General features: G+C 31.0%; 1 protein-coding gene across 25 annotated transcripts in view; it reads left to right on the top strand.

Annotated features, from left to right (window-relative positions):
* The window catches only part of syd (JNK-interacting protein syd), a 143,177-nt gene that overhangs the window by 87,314 nt on the left and 30,835 nt on the right, over positions 1-25,028 (top strand). For all 25 annotated transcript variants that reach the window (XR_013879902.1, XR_013879901.1, XR_013879897.1 and 22 more), the window contains 5 exons: positions 2,969-3,082; positions 5,875-5,926; positions 9,863-9,927; positions 14,402-14,472; positions 18,610-18,670. Coding sequence is in view for 22 of the 25 variants with exons in the window: in XM_080161670.1 (XP_080017796.1) it covers positions 2,969-3,082; positions 5,875-5,926; positions 9,863-9,927; positions 14,402-14,472; positions 18,610-18,670 (363 nt within the window). In the remaining 3 variants the exon portion in view is untranslated. The remainder of the gene's footprint in view (positions 1-2,968; positions 3,083-5,874; positions 5,927-9,862; positions 9,928-14,401; positions 14,473-18,609; positions 18,671-25,028) is intronic.

Genomic DNA, 25,028 nt, shown 5'->3' with positions numbered 1-25,028 from the left:
ATGTAATAAAACTTGATTTATTGCTCTTTTGTTCTTTGCAGAATTGTTTCGTATATTATACAACCCTAGAATACAAGGAAAGCTAAAATCATATAAAATAAAAATTAATTAATGATTAATGAATAGTAGCTACGTAAATTCATTCTTAAAGGATTAATAGTTCTTATGCTGAAAAATATTTGAATTGACAAGGAGGTTTTTTTCTTTTATCCATATAGGTACTAAAGTAACAGGATGTTTTTCTGCTTGTCTGTGTGTACCAAAGGATCTCGCTAACCGCTGAACCGATTGGGCTCTCCTTTACAGGGTAGCAACACATAGGTCCCGGGAAGGTTTTTAACTATTTTCTTCGGGGGTGGGACATCCCAACCCCCCCCCAAAAATGAAAAATACCCCCCCCCAAAAAAAAAAAAAAATTTTAAATTTTCTTTAAAATCTAAAACACCAAATTTTAGTTTGATCAAATCTCCTGGGGCTAAGCCCTTGGAGGCTAGGGGCGAAGCCGCTACTCATAGGCGTCCAAGGGGGGGGGGGGTAATGGGCCATTTGGCACCCCCAAAATTTTTTGAACAATACCCCCCAAAAAAAAAATTACCCCTACCTTGGGGGTGCCGTAGGCACCACCAACGATTTTCCCCCCCCAAACCATTTTGGGGGGGGGGGGGTAATTACCCCCCCCAAAATAAATGTTCTTTAAAAATTTTTTTTGGGGGGGGGGTATTTACCCCCCCCAAATTGAATGTTCTTAAAACAAATTTTACTGAAAATTTTTTTTTGGGGGGGGGGATCTATGATGTAATTGTAAAGCACTGAAGATTCCATAAAATAGATACCTAACTAAATTAAATATTTCATTAAATAATGAAAAAGAATTTCTATAGGCGATTTCTTTTGGGAGGATGTCAGGGTGTCTCAAAACTAGTTATAAAACTTACCAGGACCTATAAGACGCTTTACTTTAAAGTATAATCATATTGTTCATTGGTTAGTGAGTTAATTGTTGTATTTTTATGTTCTAAAGAATGAGATACTACTATATATTTGAATAGTAGTGGCGCCCTTAGCTTCTAAGAACTCGTGTTTTCTAAAGGGTAAAAAGGGAGGAGAAAAATAGCCTAAAGGATTGACCTATAATAGTGTGGAACCATCATGGGATCTATGTGAAGCTTTCCTAAAAAGGAGAACTCAGTATTAAAAGTAATGAAATCTGAAGCTATAGTCAAATAAACCTTACTTACTACTTTATGTTATAGGATAGTACTTATTAACTTAATAGATTAGGTAGGTGCTTTTTTTACATAATTAAATTACCCCCCCCAAAAATTTTACCCCCGGGGTAAATTAGTTTGGGGGGGGTAATTACCCTCCCCAACAGATTTGGGGGGAGTATTTACCCCCCCCCCCCCCCCAACAGACTTTAGGGGGGGTAATTACCCCCCCCAATCAAATTTTACCCCCGGGGTAAAAATTTTGGGGGGGGTAAAAAAAAAATTCGCCATTTTACCCCCCCCCCAAACACGAATTACCCCCCCCCCCCTAAAATTTTTTACCCCCTCCAAAAAAAAAGCTTGGACGCCCCTGCCGCTACTTATCCATAAAGTAGTTTGTTAGCATTTATTCACATGAATTTATTAAGTCAAACTGTTCCTTATTTTGACCAAATATATATATATATATATAAAATGGTCAATATTTAAAACAGTATGACTTAATAAGAGCATTTGAATAAACCCTCAACTTTATAGAGTTTTGCAAAAAATAATGACGCTCTTAATACAAAGACAACAGCTATGTAAGTCCAATGTTTAATGATTAATAGTTCATATGCTGAAAATTAATTAAATTCACCAATTAATATGACAATGGTCAATAAATTTATGTTTCCAAGTTCGCAAAGTTATTAGAAGCCGTTATTATAAAACTTTAAGGACTACTATAATAAACAGCCAATTTCCATGACCTTCCTTGTTTTCACTAGTTTTGGTATATCAACTTCACTTTAAAAAGGCATTATTGGATATCAATCTAGTTTCCTCTTGATGGTTCACCTGACGTTCCCCTCCTTGTTTGCAACTCAATAAAAAGCAAAAGTTTACCACAATAGCTGCCTGTCCCTATAATCCCAGAATAAAGTTTCAACTATTAACCGCTCATGCAAACAAACAAACAAACATTGTGTGAAGCATATTTTGCAAATCAAAGTTTTCTTATAAATTCTTAATTTAACTTGGATTTGCATTAGCATAGTGCTAACTTTCTGTTTCATTGTGTTTATTGAAAAATACAAAATTTAAAGATTAGCAACATCATATTGTATTTTCTAACCAATTTGATTAAACATTACATTTAGAAAAAAATAAAATTTTGAAGTTTAAAAATAACATCAAAATTTAAAAACCTTACTTACACTATTGTCATTTTGATATTAGCAACTTTTAAACGTTTCTTATTCCCAATAAGAATATTTTCAGAAGCACCTAATTCAATTTTGTTAATATTAGAAAATTAATCCAATACCGAGGTATATTCTTCAATTAAAAATAATTTCTGAAATAGCAAGTTAAGTTTTGATTATTATCTTCATAAATAATGTAGATAAAATTGAACTTAAAGAAACCTAAAACCTAAAAGATATCTAAATTTTGTTTATCTGAACCAATGAAATATTAATTACTGATGTGAATGATTATATTGTCAAAAGCCTTTCAGACAACCAGCCCTTTGATTGCCCGAAGTAATGGTAATAAGTTGCGCCTATTTTAGGCCAAGGCATTCCCGTTATCCAACTATTTATGTTTAGCACCTAACATCAGCAATAAAGACCGTTTTTAACATCGTTAGTTATGACGCGATGTTGGGCCGAGATTCGAACCTACAACTTTACCGACAACAAGTGTTACGTCATAGCCGTAATTACCATGTTTAGGTGAAAATGTCCTTCACTTTTGACTTTATTTTTTTTGTATAGGAATTATTATCTGCTTGATCTTGGACGTCCCCACCACTCCATCAGATGCATGGTGCAAGTACATTCCAAAGTGTGGCTCGGATACAGAAATAGAATTCATGTAATTGATCCCAGGTAAGCCTCACCCTAGTTCTAGAAAGAATATGCGAAGCAAAATAACATTTTGTTAACGCAATTACTGTATACATCTGTCCTTACTGATGTCTGACAAAGTCACTAAATTAACACATAACATTTGAATGTCGCTAAATTAGAACCGATTTTCGGTCACACTAAAATAATTGTTCCACAAATATTGAAATAAAATTCATAAAATTAAGGCCATAACTTTGGTTTGATCTTATATTTTTTATTCTAATATTCTCAGAAAGCTGTCTGTAATACGATGCAATAAATAAATATTCTAACATTTGCCGTTTGGCCGTTCCTTATTTGTTCTCTTGCTTAAAGGGAAAAATAGAAACTTCGTCTAGTCTGAAATTTGTTTCCCAACAGCTAAACGTATTAATACTTGCGTTTTTTAAAAAAAAGAACTAATATGATTTTATCCTCATGTGACAAAAATATTTGAAAACTGTGAAAAAGTTTAAAGACGTGCTAGATTATAAAAGTTTGAGGAGAGACTGAAATTAAAGATTAAAATACCCAGACGATCCAATATAGATAGACAAAGATTTTCAATTTACTAAGAAATTTGGTTTCAACATTATAGAAATAACAACAACAGAAAATATAGTTGATATCCAGGGATCTAAAGGGATAAGACAATGGCCGAAAAATTGATATACATCCTCAAAGAAACGGAGAAAGAAGATTATTATTTAGTTCAGGGTTTATCAAGATTTAAACGGTTCACTATTTTACATTATAGATAGATTATTATTGATATTTAACAAAATGTCCTAAGATTTAACATAAAATAACATTTTATATATATTTAGTACCTTAGGTTTTTTCTAAACCTTTTCGAATATATACATTTCGGGTACATCCAATTCTTTATACCTAATAACTTAAAAAATTGATGTGTTTTATATTTGAATGGATGAATTATTATACTTTTTAGACAAGAAAAGATTTTTTTCTCTAATTTTATTATTCTTTCGGATAGGATGGATTTCTTTCTGTTTTTATAAACTGTACAAATTATAAACACAAAAATTAGATGAATGAAGTGATTTTCGTCGATATCTAATTAGTGTTTTACTTTAGGTCATTTAAATTAGGTAATATACAGGGTAGCCCTTCAGGATTAGTGGCTTGGGATGATAGGGCTCCCTGCAAGGGTTAGGCATGAATATAAAAATCAACAACAACCCCTCCTCTTAATTTTAATTTATTTCATTGATAAAGGAAAGGGGTTTCTGTGCTCGTTGGCACTTTCAGGGAGAGCACTAACCAATTGGTGAACTCTTACACAACATCACCTCTGTATAAATATATGTAATTGTGTATAAACATTCTGAAAGTAGAATTATGTGCTTGTAAAATGAGTTGTATAGTTAATAGCTGTACATGGCTTCTATCACAGAATACTTCTTATATCGCGAAATTGAGAAGTTTGATTAAAATCTCACTTTATACATTTAAAAATGTTGGTTGATTATGATCCTTCCCACTCCTGACTGAAAAGTTACATGCAAGAGGTTTCATTATAGTAGAACACCTGATATTTAGTTAGAAAGTAAATAGCTAGCTCATGTATCATATGATATTCTGTTTCTAATATCTTATGATAACTCTGATATACAGGGAGGGAGGAGACATTGATTACACTATGACACTGCCCAAAGTTATATAACCCCGAGTTCTCTTATTCGCTGGCTTAAGGACTTTGGAAACTGTATTTGAATTTTGATAGGTTGGCTCTAAACTTTCAAAAACCATATGACCCATTTATTGTTGAATTACCTACCATTCCCATTATCTACATAAATTATTCTATGGTTCAGATTTATATAGAAAATATATTCATTTTATTCAGTATCATAAAGAATATGATAAATCTTTCTGTGTATTAATGTCATTTACTTTTGACTTATCTGAATACATGAACTGTCTTTTTAGGTATTAAAGAAATTTTTGTAAAGGCTTTAAGATGTTTGCCTGTTTAAGATTGTTAATAGTTATTTTTCGCATCCTATTACAAACAGCTTTTCATAGATATAAAATGTACAATTATAAGATTAAAACCATTTTTTTACCCCCGAAATACTGAAGGTACGGGCTAAAAGAAATTGGTTTCAATCTTATGATTGTACATTTTTATATTGGTAGAAAGCGGGATACAATACGATGCTAGACATAATTGTTCAGTATGGCTGAGAACCGGTTCTAATCCACCGGATATTAATTGGTTTCAATGCGATATGGGAAATAAAATTATCAATTCCCGTAAAAAATTACTTTATAATATAAAGAACTTCGAGCTAAATATATTTTGCTTATTTATGTGGAACACTGCTGTAATTGTTATCAAACAAGTTAAAAATGTATGTATTTTTTTATCTTTGGTGGCTAAAGTTAAGGTAGATATATTATAGAGTTTGTGTTCTTTCTTTAATATTTAGATTGTTTTATCTTGTGCCTACGTACTATGGCATAAATAAGGGCCAATTTTAACGTCTGTAGAATATATGACTATGGTCACAGTCAGAACATTAAACATTAAACACGCGGTTAACTGCTATTATTCTTAATGCTGCAGTTTTTATGCTACAAGCTGCTTCACACCTAGTCTCAATGGGAGGACCAGGAAAATAGCCTAAAACCACCCCGTAACATTATCAAAGCTCACCCGTAAAGTACAACCAAGGAATTTATGAGATCTTTATCTTCAAACAAAAGAAATCTTACTATTTCATATTATGCTGTGAATATTATTAACCTTGTTTTATTTTCTTTAGACTAATGAGCGTGGAGGCAAGCTTTGATGCTCATCCAAGAAAAGAAAGTCAGGTAAAAATTAAGTTGGCCAGCATGGTGGCTGGATAGGGATAGGACAATGGCCTCTAATGATGATACACAAAATTACACCTTTTGTCGATTACTAAGTTGTAAAAAAACGTCACTATAAAAATTTTGGGTACTACCAGTTTAATAAAAACAGCGCGATTCTGATGTATTACACACAAAAAATCAGAAATCAAATCGTAATAAAAAAGGCGGCTAGTACTGAAATTTTTACTTTTTAAAGGGATTTTAGGCCGTATGTTGATTGAAATTAAAGAGTTCTTTGGAATTTGCTTATTGAAAGATCTACCTACATAGTATATAATAGTTAATAATCTTTTCAAAAAGTCAGAGTTTAACAATTGAACACTAGAAAGAAAAGACCGAAATGTATTTGTTTAACATCAAAGGCTTAGTCTTGCCTGTCAATTCTCAACCACTAAGTCTAGCTAGGTACTTGTATTCTAACAAACAAATTGTCTGACAGGTTATTATAGATGAAAGGGAATAAGTGAAAATTTTCTAATCCAACAAATGGAGGAGTAGGTTGCGCTGAAAATCCGTAAAGGTTGTGATTTTTAAGTTAAAAACAGTAGTAGAACGATTAAAATTTATTTTCAACAAAAAATTTGTCTATAGATTTTTGCCATATTTTCTTAGATGCAAAAGATAAAATTTTTAAGACCAATATAAATTTTCCTCTTTTTTTATAATAGCCATACCTACCCCGTGACACTAACAACATAGACATATTAATATGATTGGCTATTTGTGCTTTTCCTTATTTCCACTTATACTTAAGTAATTGCAGTACTGTACACTGTATATTTTACCGGGCTCGGCATCCAGTGGCGGCTGCTTAATGTTAAAAATGTGATTCAGCCGCGAATATAAATATATCCTGTTTCAAAGTAATGATTGCGTCGTTTGGTCAGGTGCAGTTTGTCTCAAAATAGTTCTAATGTGGCGACTTACTAGCACCTAGCGGAAGGAGGGCAGTAAAATAGCCTAAAACCATGGTAAGACTTAAGTCTGAAACTATCTCGGCGAGGCAAAAACCGTACCATATATATTAGGAATAATACATATAGATATCAACCTTCTTATTTGCTATGATACCTTTAAATCTTATACAGATGCGCTTTCATGATTAGATCGTCAAAACTTGAGTACATTTGAACATGGATGACAACATCCAACAGTAGAATAATTACGTCGCTTCATAGTTTTTTTCAGTTATTAATTTTATGTATTTTTCTTTGGATTTATACGATTAATTTTTTAGTATATTGGCTACTTTAAGAGGAAATAAAATGATAATATTGCAAAATATTAGAAAATATTGCTAAAAAATATTTTTTTTTGTAAAAAAAATAGTAGGTATTCTATGTTTGGCACAAGTGTAGCAATGTTATTACTCAGAAATTATGTTTGCTTATAAATACACACACACACACACACACACACACACACACATGCACACTAAAGTTATATATATATATACACTTAAACAAACCTGTCTGATATTCAATATCAAGATATTATTCTTTAAATATCAATAAGAAAATGTTCCTCATTTATGTAAGTTTTAAGCAATTTGTGTAACTTTGACTTCATGAAAGCGTTTGACATTGTACTTTTACCGCATTTGAATTTAAAAACAGTTATTTTTTTAGCTAATGCTTTTAATATCAACACATTTTTGTGTGAAGGGGTATCTTTTAGTGCCTAGTGACAAACTGACAGTCTTACGGAAATCTTTAGTTAAAGCTTGGCTACGTACTAGAAATGAAGATGTTTTGAGAATAAGGCCGTGATATAGGGTATTGGTCGAGATTGGTATCTATTAATACAAATATGATTTATCATATCTAGCTAGATGTACATCCTTTGTAAATTGTCCCGTATCTATGTTTAGGCTTTAAAATATCGGTTCAAGTACAGTTCATGGTAGAATGTTACTGGTATCGATTATTTCAAAAAATCTAATAACTTTTAAGAACTTTTATAATAATCTGAAATATCCATTTATAAAAAATGCAGTTATTTCGCAGCGCACATAAATGCGCGAAGAAGAATCAATTTATGCCTGGTTTTCAGTCATGCACTATACGTATTATTGGATCTTGGCTATTTCAGATTATTTTTATGCCTTTAATGTGCTGGCTTTAATTGGCAATCTAAATCCGAAATCCAAAATCCGTAATCCGACCAATTTTTAGACAATCCGAATCCGGCCCAAAAATTTGGCGGATTGCCAACCCTAGTGCGGGCATAACACATTCCTTCACCCGTTTTGCAGCTAGCAACTGTTAAAGTTCATTAGTTTTTTTGAGATAATTGATCCCAGGAACCTTTTGCCGTAAACTGCTCCAGATCCAATATTTGAAAAAATTTACAATGATGTAAAAATAATCAACATTTGCAAAATTGATATGTAAAAATCGGAATTATGCTTTAATAAGTCATCATTTTTTTTAGAAGATTAAAAGATTGTCTGAGACATTTTAAAACTCCTTAAAAAATGGAGAGTTGAAAAATATTTGGGGTGAACACTAAGCTTTTACCTAGATACGGGACAACTCAATCTTTATACAGCAAGGAAACCACTTGTATTACCAAACTAACATTTTTTATTAATATCAATAATATGAGTATTAAGGCATTCATTTTGTTTCATGAATGAAACCGCGAGATCCATTAGGGCATATCATGTAACATTTTAATATAGGTATTTAGTTCAATTCTCCTTATAATATATTTCTTTTTATAAAGATAAATAAAATTATAATCAACCCCTTATCAACCACATATGCTTAATTTATACTCAAAAAACATTTAAATACAATGTATAGGTATTTAGTCAGTCTGAATTCTAGCTTAAAATGTTTTCTTTTTATGTCAGACATAGAAATATTCTTCCAACTTTGAAAGAAAAATTATAAAGGTTCAAAATATGTATCTTTCTTAACAATGATTTTCTTTATATCAACTTAAGATTAAACTTTCAACAATGCGTAGTTAAAACATCACATGTATAAAATTGCTAGCTATCAAAATCCGACCTTATTTTAATCTCTTAAAAAATGAAATTTAAGATTTATTTTACATTTTATTACTTTAGAAAATGATTCTGTAATACTATTTGAATATTCAATAAAGAACTTTTCTTTTTTTCTATTTCTCACACACCCAAATCCTTTTACAAGTTTCCTTTGGTCCAATTACTATAAATTGAGGGAGACTGACCTTTTTGTAGTGAAGCTACTCTATTTATATGTCAGAGAATCTACTTTTAATGGCTCGAATTTCTTTCTCGTCTTCCCCCCCCCCGCCTTTGAATTTTTATCTGCTTATATCAGTTGCATTGGTTAGTAAAAGCCATTTTATTTGTATAAGCCTGGCGCAATATGTATTTATTAATTTCTTTAAAAGCTTAGCTACTCGAGTTTTGAACACAATCATTCTTGTTTTTTGTTAGGTAAAAAACTAAAGGTTTTAGATGGATAAATTGGATTGGGCGTTTGAGAAAAATCTAATAGGATTAAACATTGAAACACTTCCTTCTTTTTTTTTCTTTTTCTTATATTAAAAACAATTTCTTTAACTGGATTTTAAGGGCCAAAATATAAATAAATGCCCTTAATTCTCTTCCAAATCTGTAAGAAAGTTAATTAAAATACAATGGGATAACTTTACTTTGATGTTGATATCGTAGCCTCTATTAAAATTTTCGGGTATGGTCCCTTTCGTGACAACGCCTCTTAAGAGGGGTTTCGTCGTATTTGCACAGTAGCTTTTTCCTATTTATGGCCCTAACCCTGCCGGGCAATAACCTGATCTAAAATAACCTATCAAAAGCTAGATTAAAAATACGAAATAATGCCTCTTAAGAGGCGTTGTCAAGAAAAGGACTATACCCAAATTTTCATATATTTTTAGGTTAGACAGATGGCATGGGTTGGAGATGGAGTCTGGGTTTCAATCAGACTGGATTCTACACTCAGGTAACATTTGTTTCTCACGGGTTCGAATCCTCGAATCACCCATTTAACCCCCCCCCCTCCCCTTGGGCGTTTTATAAAAAACACTTCTTGAAATTCTATATTTAATATTCTCTGGAGGCACACCGTGAAAAAAAATCTATTAAACTTGGACAAAAAGTTTGCTCACAAAGTGACACAAATTTTTACATTTAGTAGAAAACTTTTATCATTTGGATGTTTGCATTCAGGGGGAGGGGGATTTAGAAACAAGCTTAAAAGTGTCCATTAGAAGCCAAATATTAATATAATATCAAGATAAAAATGTTTAAAAAATAAAGTTTTACCTAAAAGAGAGCATTTTAGACAGAGTTTAAAATTGTTAAATATTTAGATAAGATAATTCATATTTTGGAATTGCAGGTAGTGTAAAAACTCAAAATACCTAGGTATCTTATTCTATTTTGTCAAATTTTAAATTAGGGAGATTATTTTTGTAGATTTCTAGTACGCATAAAAACACCTCCAAAATCTTTAAAGCTTCTTTTGATAATACATTCCGAAGCTTGATTGGAGTATCGTATCCAATTCAAACGTTAAGTCCGAAAACATATAAAAAAGTTATTTCTTTCATCGTATTATAAACCGCTTTCCGCGGATATAGAATGTACAATTATAAGATTAAAACCAGTTTTATATTCGTAGAAAGCTGGCTATAATACGATGCTAGACATAGTTTTTTCGTATGGATGAAAACCGGTTCCTATCCACCGGATTCGAATGAATACGAGAAATATAATTACTTCACATCAAAAGTAAAAAAAATTAAAATTAGAATTCTGAGGAAAGTTTTATTTTTAATCTGTTTCTAGATGAAATTTTAGAACATTAATATAAAAAGTTTTGAGACATACATACACAACATGTATGATATTTATGCAGGGAGGGAGAGGACATTGGGCTGATTATTAAAGTAGTCCCCAATGTTTTATAATAACATTTTCTTATTCGTTAACTCAACAACTTTGGGGACTTTTACTAAATTTTGATTGGTTCATATTTCCAAACGTTTCAACCACTAAGTTCAATTTACAGAACTGGTAATTTTGTGTATCATCATTAGGGGTGTACTTCAATTTATTTTCCATTGTCTTATCCCTTTAAATCCATGATATTTGTGTAGCTGTTTTAACAATAAAGCAGTAGCAATAATTGTATTAAACAGCCTCCTCGTGACAAGGGTATGTCTGTCCATATGTGAACATGAGTTGTGCCGTCTAATATTGATAAGTTATGATTAACAAGCACGATTACTTTCAATTGTAGCGAAGTTTATTGTATAAGCAATTGAGTTAGTTAAGAGAAGAAAAATGGGGTATATTCCCTTTCGTGACAACGCCTCTTAAGGGGCGTTTCGTCGTATTTTTACAGAAGTCTTTGATAGGTTATTTTGGTTAGGTTAGGTTAGGTTAGGTTCAGTTGGCCCCGCAGGGTTAGGCAGTTGGCTCCACAGGGTTCGAGCCTCCCGCAGGTGCTAGAAATAGGAGGAAATCTACTGTGTAAATACTATGAAACGCCCCTTAAGAGGTGTTGTCACGAAAGGGACTATACCCGAAAAATGATATAAAGCAGAAAGTAAAAAAAATGATGTTTCCATTATGCACTGAAGAGACAGAAAGTAGAAGAGTATAAAGAAATAGACAGATACAGACTTTTGTAGTGTAGCTTTACTACTTTTTCCACTTTTCTCTCTTGTTTCTGCATTATAGTTCAATTTTCAGAATAATGCATCTTGCTTTTATAATAATTTATTTATTTGTTTGTTAATATTTTAAACGGTTTGAAAGGACCACTTTATGCTCTAATGAAGTCTATACAACTCTGTAATACATGGAATAGAGTGATGTAAATATTTATCTTATGATTGTAGTCCTACTGTCCTTAGTGTGTGCTAAATATTTTACCTTTTTAGGGGTACATGGCATTATTATAAATAGCATAAATAAACTATGTTTTTAATTAGGTAAATGGTTTTCATTTCTGTTAAAAATTATTTCTGACAAAATTATTGTTTTAATTGTACCTATTAATTTACAACTCTCAAATAAGGAAATTGCAACTTACATTAGTTTACATTAAAATATTGGCACAGTAAACTCGAAACATCTACAAGTTATTATTATCATTCTAATGAAACTTCTATTTCATGTCCTAATAAACCAGACTTTTCCTCGAAGCTAAATTCTTGGCCAAACTTGGCGGATTATAAGAATTCGCAAGTGTGCTAGTGTTTAGACAATTACGCTATAATTCTATTCTGGATACCCTTTGTAATATTTATCTTTTTAAATTTATAAATATTTATCCATATCAATATCATAGCCTAGGAAAAAACTGACCTTTTTTAGCAGATATTATTTCACAAATTTAACTGAAATAAAAAAAAATAAAGATTTGCTGATTCATTAATTTTAATTTTGATTGGTATTGCATGAACTTTCTTAAGTGTTACTTATCATTAATCAAGACCATAAACTTTTTGCTAGAAGGTACCTATATAATATTTAGAGTTTTATAATCAATATCTATGAGTGCAGCTTCTATACAATTATAAAATCTATGTAGAACTGCCTACATATTGTTTATTTATGATTAATCTTAAGGAATAGGACAATATACTCAAGAATATCCCCAAAGATGTTACACAAAATCTCCCCTTTCGTTTATTGCAATTAGTTGTTGAAACGTTTGGACACTTAATTTCATGAACTAACCAATCAAAATTCGATAAAAGTTCCCAAAGTTTTTAAGTTAACGAATAAAAATATGTTATTATAAAACTTCGGGGGACTAGTGTAAACCCTTTGTCCCGTCCCAACCAGAGTCACTCTTTAGGCAAAATAATTTTACTCGTGAGTAGTTAAAATATTTACCAAATCTATATTCAATTTCTTTACTTTTTGATTTTAAAATATTCTTTTATGGATGAAACTATTTTATAACATAAATATTACTTGAGTACCTAAACAATTTATTTTACAAAAACTTGCTGATTTCATTTGCAGAATCAAATTTGGTGCGTAGCTAAATTTCTATTTAGTTTCATAAAGTTAAGTGTAGCAAAGCTATTTTTTTATATCAATCTGTCCGTAACAGTAAGAGAAATTTAGACTGGCAGCTGAAGGGTAAGGATAGGATTCCAGGGAAAGAATCTCTTAAAAAAGCTCAATCGGTTAAGTAGCTATCGAAATCTTAACATTCAGACAAAAACCCTTACTACTTTATATAATAGAATGTTTTTTTTTGCGTGTGTGGAATTATATTTTACTAAATCTAATTTTCAAAAATCTTGGAAACACCCTTTTACATAATTTTTCTGAGACTGTTGTATCTGCATTCTATGAACGCCATGCATTCTTACTTTTGCAATTTACTTGGGATTTAGATTTATTTTTTCCTATTTGAAGAATCAATGCTACTCTTCAATCACCTTTGTTCCCCAGTTTATCTCTGACGAAATTACCCTTACAATATAATAAGAATTATTAGTTGAAAAGTTAGAACACTGGTAGTTTGAAATAACCAATAAAGATTTAAGTAAAGTACCCAAAGTTTTAAGTCTACAAATGAGAAAATTTGCTTATGTTACTTGGGTCCATGTATAATTTACAATCCATATCCCTTACTTTCCTGTTTCTTTCTTTTAGCATATGATATAACTCCTTGACAAAACCAATCAATAACTTAAAACATCGCCTTTAGTATTTACTGTATTACACTTGACTTAACTATCGTTATATTGCTTTGTCATATATTGTCCTTGTTAGTATAAATGACATTTTATGATACCCAGGAAAGAAATGCTCGCGTCGTATAAATCAAAACAAGAATGACATCATATAGATGCAGTAAATCTTTAGAAAATCCCAGATATGCATAGGGGGGATAAACGAAGGTTACATTTATCAAAAAAGATTTGCACATTTTTTGCAATTTTTGAGGGCGAAGCTTTTCTATCTTTAGTGCCCTTTCATTAAAGGATATTGTCACCTTAATTTTAAGCAACTTATGGAATATTTTGTTCTTGATATATCATTTATTTGATTTAAAGATACATTTCAAACTAATACTATTTATACCACTAGCGGCTTTGCCCCTAGAAGCCTCTTGGGATCCTTGAGAGTTAGGGGGAAAGTCCTTCTCCCATTTTCAATTATAGTTTTTAAGAATGTTAATTAAATATTTTTTTTTTTTTTGGGGGGGGGGTTATTTTTTTTCTATGGGCGATATCTCTTTACACTCCCTTAAAAATAAATAGTTATAAACCTTCCCAGGACCTATGAGAGGCTACTCTGCAAAGGGGACCATATCTGTTTAGTGGTTAGCGAGATCCTTCGGTATACACAGACAGATATCATTTTACTTTATTATTTATGATTGTATTTACATTGGCTGCAATATATTTTCACGAATTTATGTAATAATGATTTGTTTTCAGATTATACCACGCACACACACACGAACACCTTCAAGATGTTGATATTGAACCTTATGTTAGCAAAATGTTAGGTAAGGAACCTTTTTGATAAAATTGACGTTTTCCCTCAAAGTGCTTTGTTAAGAAGAATCTCCTTATATTTAAACAAATTGAAAAAAAGGAGGGAGAGTAATTTGTCTTTTGGTTGTTTATGGGTTCTTTAGATCAGATTAGGGGTATAAATTGGGCACTAAGTAGCCTCGTAGGGTTAGGGCACCTCAAAGGGTTTCAGTGCTCGACAGACACTATGAGGAAGAGGCCTCATTTTAAAGGATATATAAGGAATTTTGAATGAAAAAACATTTAAATTGTAACAAATTATCTTAAGTTATAAATAAACTATCTATGTAATATTACTCTAAATGACTCTTATGATAATGTTTATTGTTCACGAGTCCGCATTTAAATTAATTGAAAATAACATATTTTGATAAATACATAGGTCCAACAATACCTGTGGCTGCTAGTCATTGGAAAGGTACAGAAATAATGTAAATTCTTCTTTGTCAAATATTTTTCTATCCAAACGAAATTTTTTAGTGTGTGATTCTTTCTGTCAATATTTATAGCTCTTTTTTAAAAGATGAATTTGAATGTATATCAATCCTAAGGCCAATATTTTATTATATTTTATACTTAGAGTTATTTGCAAACTGCTGCAATACTCATTGTCAAATTTTTTCACTGCCGTCTTTGCCCTTTGGGGACGAAGCAGGTTAAATCTTAAATTACATGTACTTTAAAGTATTATTGATGGCCTATTACATTAAAAATAAAATAAAAACTTTTCAATATATTTTAAATAAAGATGATTTAAATTTTAATTGAATGTCTTAAATAGCGTATTTTCTATAATATTGACATGTTTGGTGATAACTTTTATTTGGAAATGGTATCTCTTCATTTCAAAGGGGTTTGTGCGAAAATTGAATATTAGCAATAATAAATTTAAATGGGGAGTTATTTCTAAACTGGTTTTGAATTGCTAAGATTTTTTTCTCAGCACATTCTCCTCTATTCTTTTCTTTTAACTTCTTTATTTCACGGTCTTTGGTCTTTTTAATTAGTTATACTCTAATTTCCTCATGAGTTTCGGTATCAACGTTTGGTTGTGTTAAATGTTTGGTTTGGATCATGAAAAATGTTATGCATTAGTAGCGAATAAAATATATTGTGTACTTGTTGTTGCTGCGCTATATTGAAACAAAATTATCCTTGTCACAGATAGATTGGAGTTTGTTAAAGATATGTTGAAATGATACTTGAATTATACTTTACTTTACAAGGAAATTCAAAGCTCAATATTTTGGTGTGGCTACGTTTTCGTGGATTTATTTTCTACCATTAACAGCAAAAATATATCTACAAATTCGCCTTCACTTTAGATAAGCGCCATTTTTGTTTTCCGGATAGCGAAAACCTTACATACGGATTCGTAAACAGACAGCCCGTACTTTAGATAATGGGATGCAAATAAGTTGGATTATGTTAAGAAACATGAGGCTTAGCACTAACACAAACAAATCAGTTAGAAAATAAGGAAATAGTATTGTAAATGGAAGAAACGCATCCTTGTTATTGTTCAAAAGTACAAATTACTGTTATGAAAAATTGTGCAATCTTGCTTGAACACTTTGAATTTGTGCTTGAACTTGAGAAAAGTTGTCAAAATTTGTTGCAACATGGTTGAGGGGGCAAGGAGTATTTACCCATTTGGAAGCTTAATCACAATACCTGTATTTTATCGTCCTTATATCTTAATTTTTACGCTGTTGCCTTTGTTAATAGCCTTTATGGGTAATTTTTGTTAGGGTTATATTTTCCAAAGGGTCATTTATTCAAGATTTTGATTTTGACATACCGCACAAAATAAACTAAAGAACAAATGAAATTTATATAAAAAAAGCTTATTTGAGATGTGTTTTCCTCGACAACAATCATAGTATAGCAATAAATTCTTGGACATACAAACATATCCTAGTTGTAGAGTAGATCCACTACAATCTTATTTACCAACTTTTATGCTAAAATCTTTGAAGTTGCAGGTTGAACCTTTATTCAACCTGTGCTCTTCCTGTCCATCCATCCATCCATCCATCTTTCTATCTATCTATTCGTTCTTCAATCTACTTATATATAGCTTTCTATTATCTATCTATCCAGTCTAGTCTTCCATTCCATCTTTTACTTGTCTTACTTTTAGTCATCCTAACATTCTTAGTCTGTCTTCTGGCCAAGAAAAGCTTATGTTCATTTATATTTCTATTAATCTAAACTTTAGATGTACAATACATTTATCCATCTATATATCGATCTAGCTTTTATCACATACATCTATTAATCCATTAACCAATCCGACCATCTTTTGTTTGTCTAATGTTCTGTCAAGTAAAACCTTATGCATCCTGTCATTTCATCTTTTTGTCAATCCAGCTAACTATCCATCCAGCTAACTGTCCATCCAGCTATATATTATTTACATTCAATAAACGTCTTCCATAATATTTTTAATAGAAAGCCCTGGGACTAAGGAATGTCCAATATTTTAAAATCAAATCTTATTTCTGAGGACTGAATTTTGTAAACAAAGATTTAATATTCATGGAAGAAATGAAAATATCTAGAACACACATTAACCTACATACAGAACACAGTCATCGGGGACAGACATTCTGATATCTTCTGCAAATCCTACTTCTCTGTTAACAACTCATTATTTAAAGGAAAAAATCTTGAATGAAGACAATGAGAGGGGGGGGGGTCTATACCTAATCATTTAGGGGGCCCTAATACTAAAGGGATATTTAGTACCCAATATAACACATAACTGGACCTAAAGTAATAAATAAACAAACAAAAAATTATATTGGTCAACAAGTTCCTTTAGCTTCAAAGATCCGAAAAAATCTGATTAGAATCAAATAATAATACGTTTTCAAATAGATCAAATCTTCTGATTATTTGTCTTTGTTTGTGAAGAGAATTGCAATAAAATTAATGTATGCAGTCTGTGAGTAAACCAAGGGAAGATGGCAATGGTTTCCCTCAAAATGCTATGTTGAGCATTGACTCTACCCCTTCCGACCCTTTATTTTTGAAATAAACTAAAAAGGGTGTGGGGGGGGAGGTTGTTAGCTTGTTAATCACTTTACTTAGGATAGGTTAGTGGCCAAAACTTTGAAGCACTTTACAATGGAAAATTATCTTTCTGGTTTTGATTTTGCAGATTTCTATCCTTTTATTCACCATCTTTCTATTGTACATGATGTACTTTCCAGTATGGCTTCGAAACCGTGTAATATATCTGCTGGATTAGAACCGGTTCTCAGCCATACTGAAAAAAGCAAGTATAGCTTCATATAACAGACAATTTTTCACGAATATTAAAATAATCATAAAATTAATACCATTTTTGTTAGCCAGGCGTCCGGCCTCTCGGGGATAATAAAACTGGTTTAATTTTATAATTTCTCTTTTGGATATCCGCGGCAAGCTGTCTATAATACGTTGCTATTCTATCATTAATTTTGTGTTCAATATCATCATGTTCAGTATCATGTGTTATTTTCTTGTTTCTACTGAAAGGTGAAATGTGAAAATATAAAATATTGTATGGCCATTATTTTTTATTGGGAGCAACTAGTCTTAGACTTTCTTTATTAAATACAGGGATGTGGAGCTTTTTTTTAGGAGTGAAGCTACTCTTTAGGTATCTACTCAGTTGGTTGTTTGTATAACAGTTCAAAAAGTCACCTCATGTGTACAGAGCAGGGATTTGATCCATTCCACCTAGTGAAGAAGGGGACATTTATCTGTGAATTATACTTGTATCCAAACTTTTTAAAAAGATGTTCTCTCATTCATTGGCTTTAAAACTTTGGGTACTTAAATAAAATCCTAAATTCAAACTAACTTTAAATCTACAAAAGGGAAATTTAGTTTGACATAATTTAGGGTTTATACAACAAACAGTTCATTGTTTTAGTTTTTTTTACTAAATAGCTTAAAACCAACACAGGACCTGTATCTAAAAGTCCTGAAGGGTAGAGCTTTAATGGTTCAGCGGTTACCGAGATCCTCAGCTTCAGACGGACGAACGGACATTTTCTGCTTTGTATTATAGACCAAGATCCGAAGCCCCATATAAATAAATTTTATTTTATTTTCAGGTACTGGAAAGCTTGGATTTTCATTTGTCAGAATTACTGCTCTAATGGTCTCCTGTACAAGGCACAGTTTTTTATCCTTAATATCTCGAGAACTTTCGGAAAGACGTCAATTTATATTATACTATCGGCTTTGCCCCTAGCATTTAGGGGCTCTGCATTAAAAGGGGCTGAGAGAAGATAGAAAAATAGATTAAAACCAGTCTAAGACCTAAATCTGAAAATAAAATAGCCTAAAACCATCACAAGACCTATGTGAAGTTTACCTAAATGAGGGAACTCTTTCGGTTTAGTCGTTACTGAGATTTTAAGCTTCCATTAAAAAAAACCCTAATACTTTATATAATAGGAATAGCATTATTTCCCATCGTCTGACATAGCAGCAGTCGGAACCATCAATAATGTTACAAAGCAATAAGTAAGCTTTTTAACGACATATTTATATTATATTATAATAGTGAATGCCCCCCTAGCTTCTAGGCTAGGGGCTCTATATTGACGGGCAGAAAAAAATAGCATAAAACTATACCCAGACTTATATATAAGAAATGTAAGTAATAGTCTAAAACCAATATCAGGACCTATATGAAGCTCCACTGTAAAGGAGGACCATATTTGTTCATCGGTTAGTGAGATCCTTGGCTACCTACAAAAAAATCTTCTTTATATAATTGGATTAAAATTGCAGTTCTTGTTTGTCAATGTTCGTTTGTCCGTCTCATTATTAAGCTTTGTTTTGAGGGATTTTGTTTATCTTGTTCTGAGCTGCAATCTTATTTTAATAGAAAAGAAAATCCTTAGTAAATCCAAAATAATGATTTGGTAAGGAAGGATATGGACATAGGATTGTCTATTACACTAGTCCCCAAAGTTTTATAATAATGTTTTTTTATTCGTTGGATTAATTTGAGGAACTTAGGTGAATTTTGATTGGTTATTTATTAAGTTGAGTTTACAAACGTTTCAGACACCAATTGTAATATACAAAATGGGTAATTTTGTATAATATCATCAGGGATATACATAAATTAATCGTCCATTGTCTTATCCCTGTAGATCACTGGATTTAATAGAAATATAAGATTTGTCACCTTAAATAACTAAACAAAGGAACAATGAAATATTACTTTGTTAAAGTTACTACGCATAATTAGAACAAAGTTTTGATAAAAATCTTTGTTTTATAAGATTTTTGTATATGGAGGGCCGGGTTGGAGAAATAAGATAAGTTAAAATTAATAAGTTTTGATGCTGTAGTAATAAATATGCGGTTTTTATCGCAATGGACTGTAAATTGATGAACAATCACAATTATGATAAACTAATTTACCTCTGCAGATTAAAATTTTTAGTAGAAAAGTTTATATACTGCTAGTTTGAATCAACCAATCAAGATTTGATCTAAGTACCCAAAGGTTTTAATCCAACGGATCATAGACCATATCTGTATAACTTTGGGTTCTAGTAAAATTTACAGTCCAATGTCCTTTCCCTCTCCCTTGCCTTTAAGTCATAATGTTGAATATTCTCTAATCTGCTAGCTCTTTTTAACTTTATCTTCACAATACTTTATTAATTTATGAATTACTCCATCAAACTTTCAACATTCATGAATATTAACACAAACACGGACAGTTTTCTTCATTTTTAAACCAATTTTAGGTGTGAGTATGTTTTTAAGGTAGTTTTTAATCCCCACACACAGTACCTAACGATTTTATTCGCTTTATGCCTTTTAGTTTATTGCATTTATTAGAGTGGATTGAGGTAGGATATATTCATCCTTTTACATAAAAAAGTAATTTTTGTTTTTTGGTTGTCCGTCAAGATCATACTATAACCACTGAACCGATTGAGATCTCCATCTGTCAAGATTATTTTCTGCTCTCTTCCTTTCCCTCCATGTAAAATACAACTAAAAATGATAATGTTTTTGATGTGTAAGTTAAGGTTGGGCTTTTGGTCTGATATCGGGTGATTAGCTTACCATTTTTAGTTTTAACATCCTTATACATGAGAATAGTATGGTCAACAAAATATTTTGGATAAAGTCCCTTTCGTGACAACGCCTCTTAAGTTGCATTTCGTCATATTTTCACAATAGCTTTTGATAGGTTATTTTAGGTTATGCTAGGTTAGGTGAAATAGATTATAATAGGGGAAAATCTACTCTGAAAATACGACGAAACGCCTCTTACGATTCGTTATCACGTAAGGGATTATACCCAAAATTTTAAAACCCTATATCGAATACAATGACAATATAAAAAAGTTTGATTTTATTATTTTAAGCAAGACATTGGGGGTGTTAAAACCTTTGGGGTTAATAATGGGGAAGGCAGGTTTTATCAATTTTCAGGGGATTTTGATGCGCCCTTCAACACACCACGGATTCAAAGTTAATAAAATCAGTGAAAATCTGATCCTGTTCTTGGAAATACTTTGTTAAAAGTTTCAACGCAACTTTTTAACCTTTAAACTTAATCTGTATGCAAATACATTAAAGCTAATGCCTAGGTAGTAATTTGCGAATGGGGTCTTTGATAAATATTATTGAGTAGAATTAATAAGGCATATTATGAAAAGCTTTGTCTAAGGCTAAAAAATAGGTTTATTTGAGGCATATTTTGACAGCTGATTCTAAAACAAGAGACGACAGGTTGTTGTTCGTAGTTTTCAAGGGACACTTGGTATTAAAGTATAGATTAAGTAAGGTTGTACTCTTGTTTAAAATTATCAAAGTTCGCATAATATTGATGCTGCATACTGGGGGTGTAATCATTTTCACAAAAAAACAGCTTTATTGAAATTGCCAATAATTGCTTGTTAAAGTGTCAAATTCTTTTTTTTTATAAAAAGCAAGATGGTATTATTGTCATATAGGGGAGGGGACATTGGACTGTTAATTACATTATGACCCAAAGTTTTTATTCATTGGCCTAAAAACTTGTGGGTAACTTTTGATAGATTATTTCGTTAAAGTTAAGTGTCAAAACGTTTTAAACAAGAGCTTTAATTACTGAAGTGCTATTTTTGTTTATCATGATTGGGTTTTACATCAATTTATTGTCCAATATCTTATCCGTTAAAATCCCTAGATTATTGGCTAATCTGTTAATGATAAAAAAAATTATGTAATGAATCTTTAGCTTACTGCGTTTGATATTAATCCGGTATTTTATTAAATCGCCTTTTTTGTGAAAATGATAGCACATTTTGGTGCTGCATAAAAGTTTGTTTACAATTATTATCTTCTAATATCGGCATTTTTATAAGTTAAATTATTAAAGCATTAAGTTCAGCTACAATTTTTAGCAGTGCAACTTCTTATTATATTATGTTTATCCATCCAATTTTCCCTGTGTTTCCTCAAAATCGGTTAGAAATTCAACTTTTATTACCCCTTTTATTGATGGATTTTAAAGAATAAAGAACATAGGTAATTGACCGATCATATGTAAATAATTTTTAAAAAAATAACAGTTTTAATTGAGAATTTTTTGTCTAAAATTAAGAATTAATCATCCGATCTTTACCCTTGATTAATTTTTCTTTAATTATATTTTTATTGGTGAGGGACAGTTTAGGTTATATTGGTATAGCCTCCCCCTCTTCCCCCCTCCGTAAGGATTAGGGCCCCTTGCAGGGGTTATGGATACTGGGAAAAAAGAATACAACTTCCCATTATTTTCATTTCTTTTTACAAAACTAAAGTGGGGGGGGGGTGGTTCTGTGCTCAACAAGGTACTTTGAGGGAAAATGTCGAAGTTTTTTTTTGCTTGTAGCTTGCAAAATTAAGATATATGGTATCTATGCATATTAAAACATGGAATGTATAGTGTATACCTATCCAAGTACAAGTTGTATTCCTATTACAGTAAACGAGGAAAAGTGAATTTCTTGCTTTAAAAGGCCTGTACTTATTATATTTTTTCTCATTAAATAACAATCACAATAATAGTATAGAAAATATCTATAATACAAAGTAGAATGATGTCTGTCTGTCCGTCCGTCCCTTAAGATCTCGATAACCACTGAACCGATCTCCAGGGAATATACCTACTGGTCCTGTTGTGGTTTTAGGCCATTTTCTTGGCACCCCCAATCCCCACAAAAACAAAAAAATCCTCTCCCAATTTTTTTTTACCAATTTTGCAAATTTTTACTAATTTCACAAATTTTCCGCTAGTTGTTATATCAAAAAGAACAATGCAAGCTTTTCCCTTTTTAAATTAAACATTTAAACATTAAAATAGATAAGTTTCAAACATTATATACGATATAGAATTCTGAAATGCTTCAAACATCCGCATTTATTAAAATTTCATAAACGTTACTGACATACCTTATTCTATTCAAAAATGATCTTTAAAAATATTTTTACTGATAGAATAAAGTTGGTAAGCTTCCTTTTAAATAAGAGTAGTGTAAGGATAAATGCAACGCATCTCAATCTGATCTATAAATAAAATTTTCTTATTCCAAAATTTAGGATATTATACTTCAACATCTTTATATTACACTTTTACATTTTATACAGTGTAGCTACTTTAATATTTCATTTAAATTAGAAAAAAAGGATTAAACTTTAAAATTATATTGGTTTCTATTGTTTCAAATACTAAGTATTACGTGGTAAAACAATAAGTTTGAATAACAAAAGTTTCTGATACATCCAAAAAGCTTAAAGAAGGTGTATCAACTTTTTTTTTTAGCTAGCCGGTTCTTTTAGTAAGTAGTAGATGTAAAATTTTTCATAGAATTCAGATATGCAATCGGTTTTTTTGTAGACCTCTTATTTTTTAAGTACTTTAAATTTAAAAAAAAAATTAAGTTGATTTTAAGGTACTAAAGCGCAACAAAAAAAAGGAAGAAAATGTCCATTATATACAAAAATAGTAAGATCTTTAATTTGACACCTTACTTTTTGAATTTTGTCAGGTAATTATTGAAAAAATTTATTTTTTTAAACCCACAAGAATAAAAACTTTGAACTTAATTTTATCATTTCACAGGTAAAAAAATATGGGTTCATATATACCTTTAGAATCAGAAAAATATTACGAATCCATTGTAAGCAAAATTGAAAAAAAGTAAAAAAATAAAAAATAAACAAATGGCCAATTATATTTTTTGTTCAGGCAACACTTTCGTCTTCCCTTTTATACCCCCTCTTTACCCCCTTCCCATTTTTATACTCAATTCAAGAATTAAGACAATGCCTGTATAATATAATATGATATTTTCATATAATTCCTTTTATTTTAGTTTATATACTATATTGTAAACTTTTTTTCAATTTTGCTTACAATGGATTCGTAATATTTTTCTGATTCTAAAGGTATTATTATATATGAACCCATATTTTTTTACCTGTGAAATGATAAAATTAAGTTCAAAGTTTTTATTCTTGTGGGTTTAAAAAAATCGATTTTTTCAATAATTACCTGACAGAATTGAAAAAGTAAGGTGTCAAATTAAAGATCTTACTATTTTTGTTCATAATGGCCATTTTCTTTCTTTTTTTTGTTGCATTTTAGTACCTTAAAATCGACTTAATTTTTTTTTTTTAAAACTTAAATTACTAGAACCGGCTAGCTATAAAAAAAAACTTTAGTTCTACGCATACATGCAGTACTTTTCAGCTCCTCAGTGGCGCTAGGTGGCCCCTCTTCCCCTTTTTATAGGGTGGCACTTCATAAGGAGGACAAAAATTGGATTTCACTTGGGTTGCGAAAAACCAAACTAATGTATGGTTCTACGTAATGTTTTAGTGTTATAAATCCCTTGAATACAAGATCTGTACAGTAACCCCCTTTTTATATTATATGTGCCCGCCTCTGTGAGAGGGATTGCATCTAGTAAATTGAAAATAAACTCAAGACAAATTATCCAGTCATTTCCAGGGATTTTACGGGATAAGCCAATTGACGATAAATTATTTTATATCCCCAATAATGACATAACAAAATTTCCCTCAATGTAGATTAAAATATATTGGTTGAAAAGTTAAGACACCTTTAGTTTGTAACCAACCAATAAAAATTAAATTCAAGAACCCATAGTGTTTAAAATAACTTTGGGTACCTGTTAATTAGATTCCCCTACACTCTGAATCATTTACCCAAAAGGGAATTTGTAATAGAAAAAAATTGATGGAAATCAGTGTACTATTTCGCCATTAAAAATCTGAAATCAATCAAATTTATTTTCTATAGTTATGCATGTTAGAATTGACCTGTCGGTTTCAAACTATTTATATTAGCATCGTAACGTAAATTAATATGATTAACAAGTTCATAAATAGCAAGGGAGGCTGTCTTGAAATATATCTAGTAATTTTTTTCCTGTTTCCTTTATTCTTGCAGCTTCATAAAAAGTTAGATTGTAGGATTTTATATTACATTTTTCACTTTTCTATC

Source organism: Acartia tonsa, chromosome 5 (assembly GCF_053477335.1).
Source record: "Acartia tonsa isolate MP-2025a chromosome 5, ASM5347733v1, whole genome shotgun sequence".
NCBI classification, from domain to species: domain Eukaryota; kingdom Metazoa; phylum Arthropoda; class Copepoda; order Calanoida; family Acartiidae; genus Acartia; species Acartia tonsa.
The sequence above is the reverse complement of the archived record's forward strand: the minus strand, read 5'-3'. Positions and strand labels throughout refer to the sequence as shown.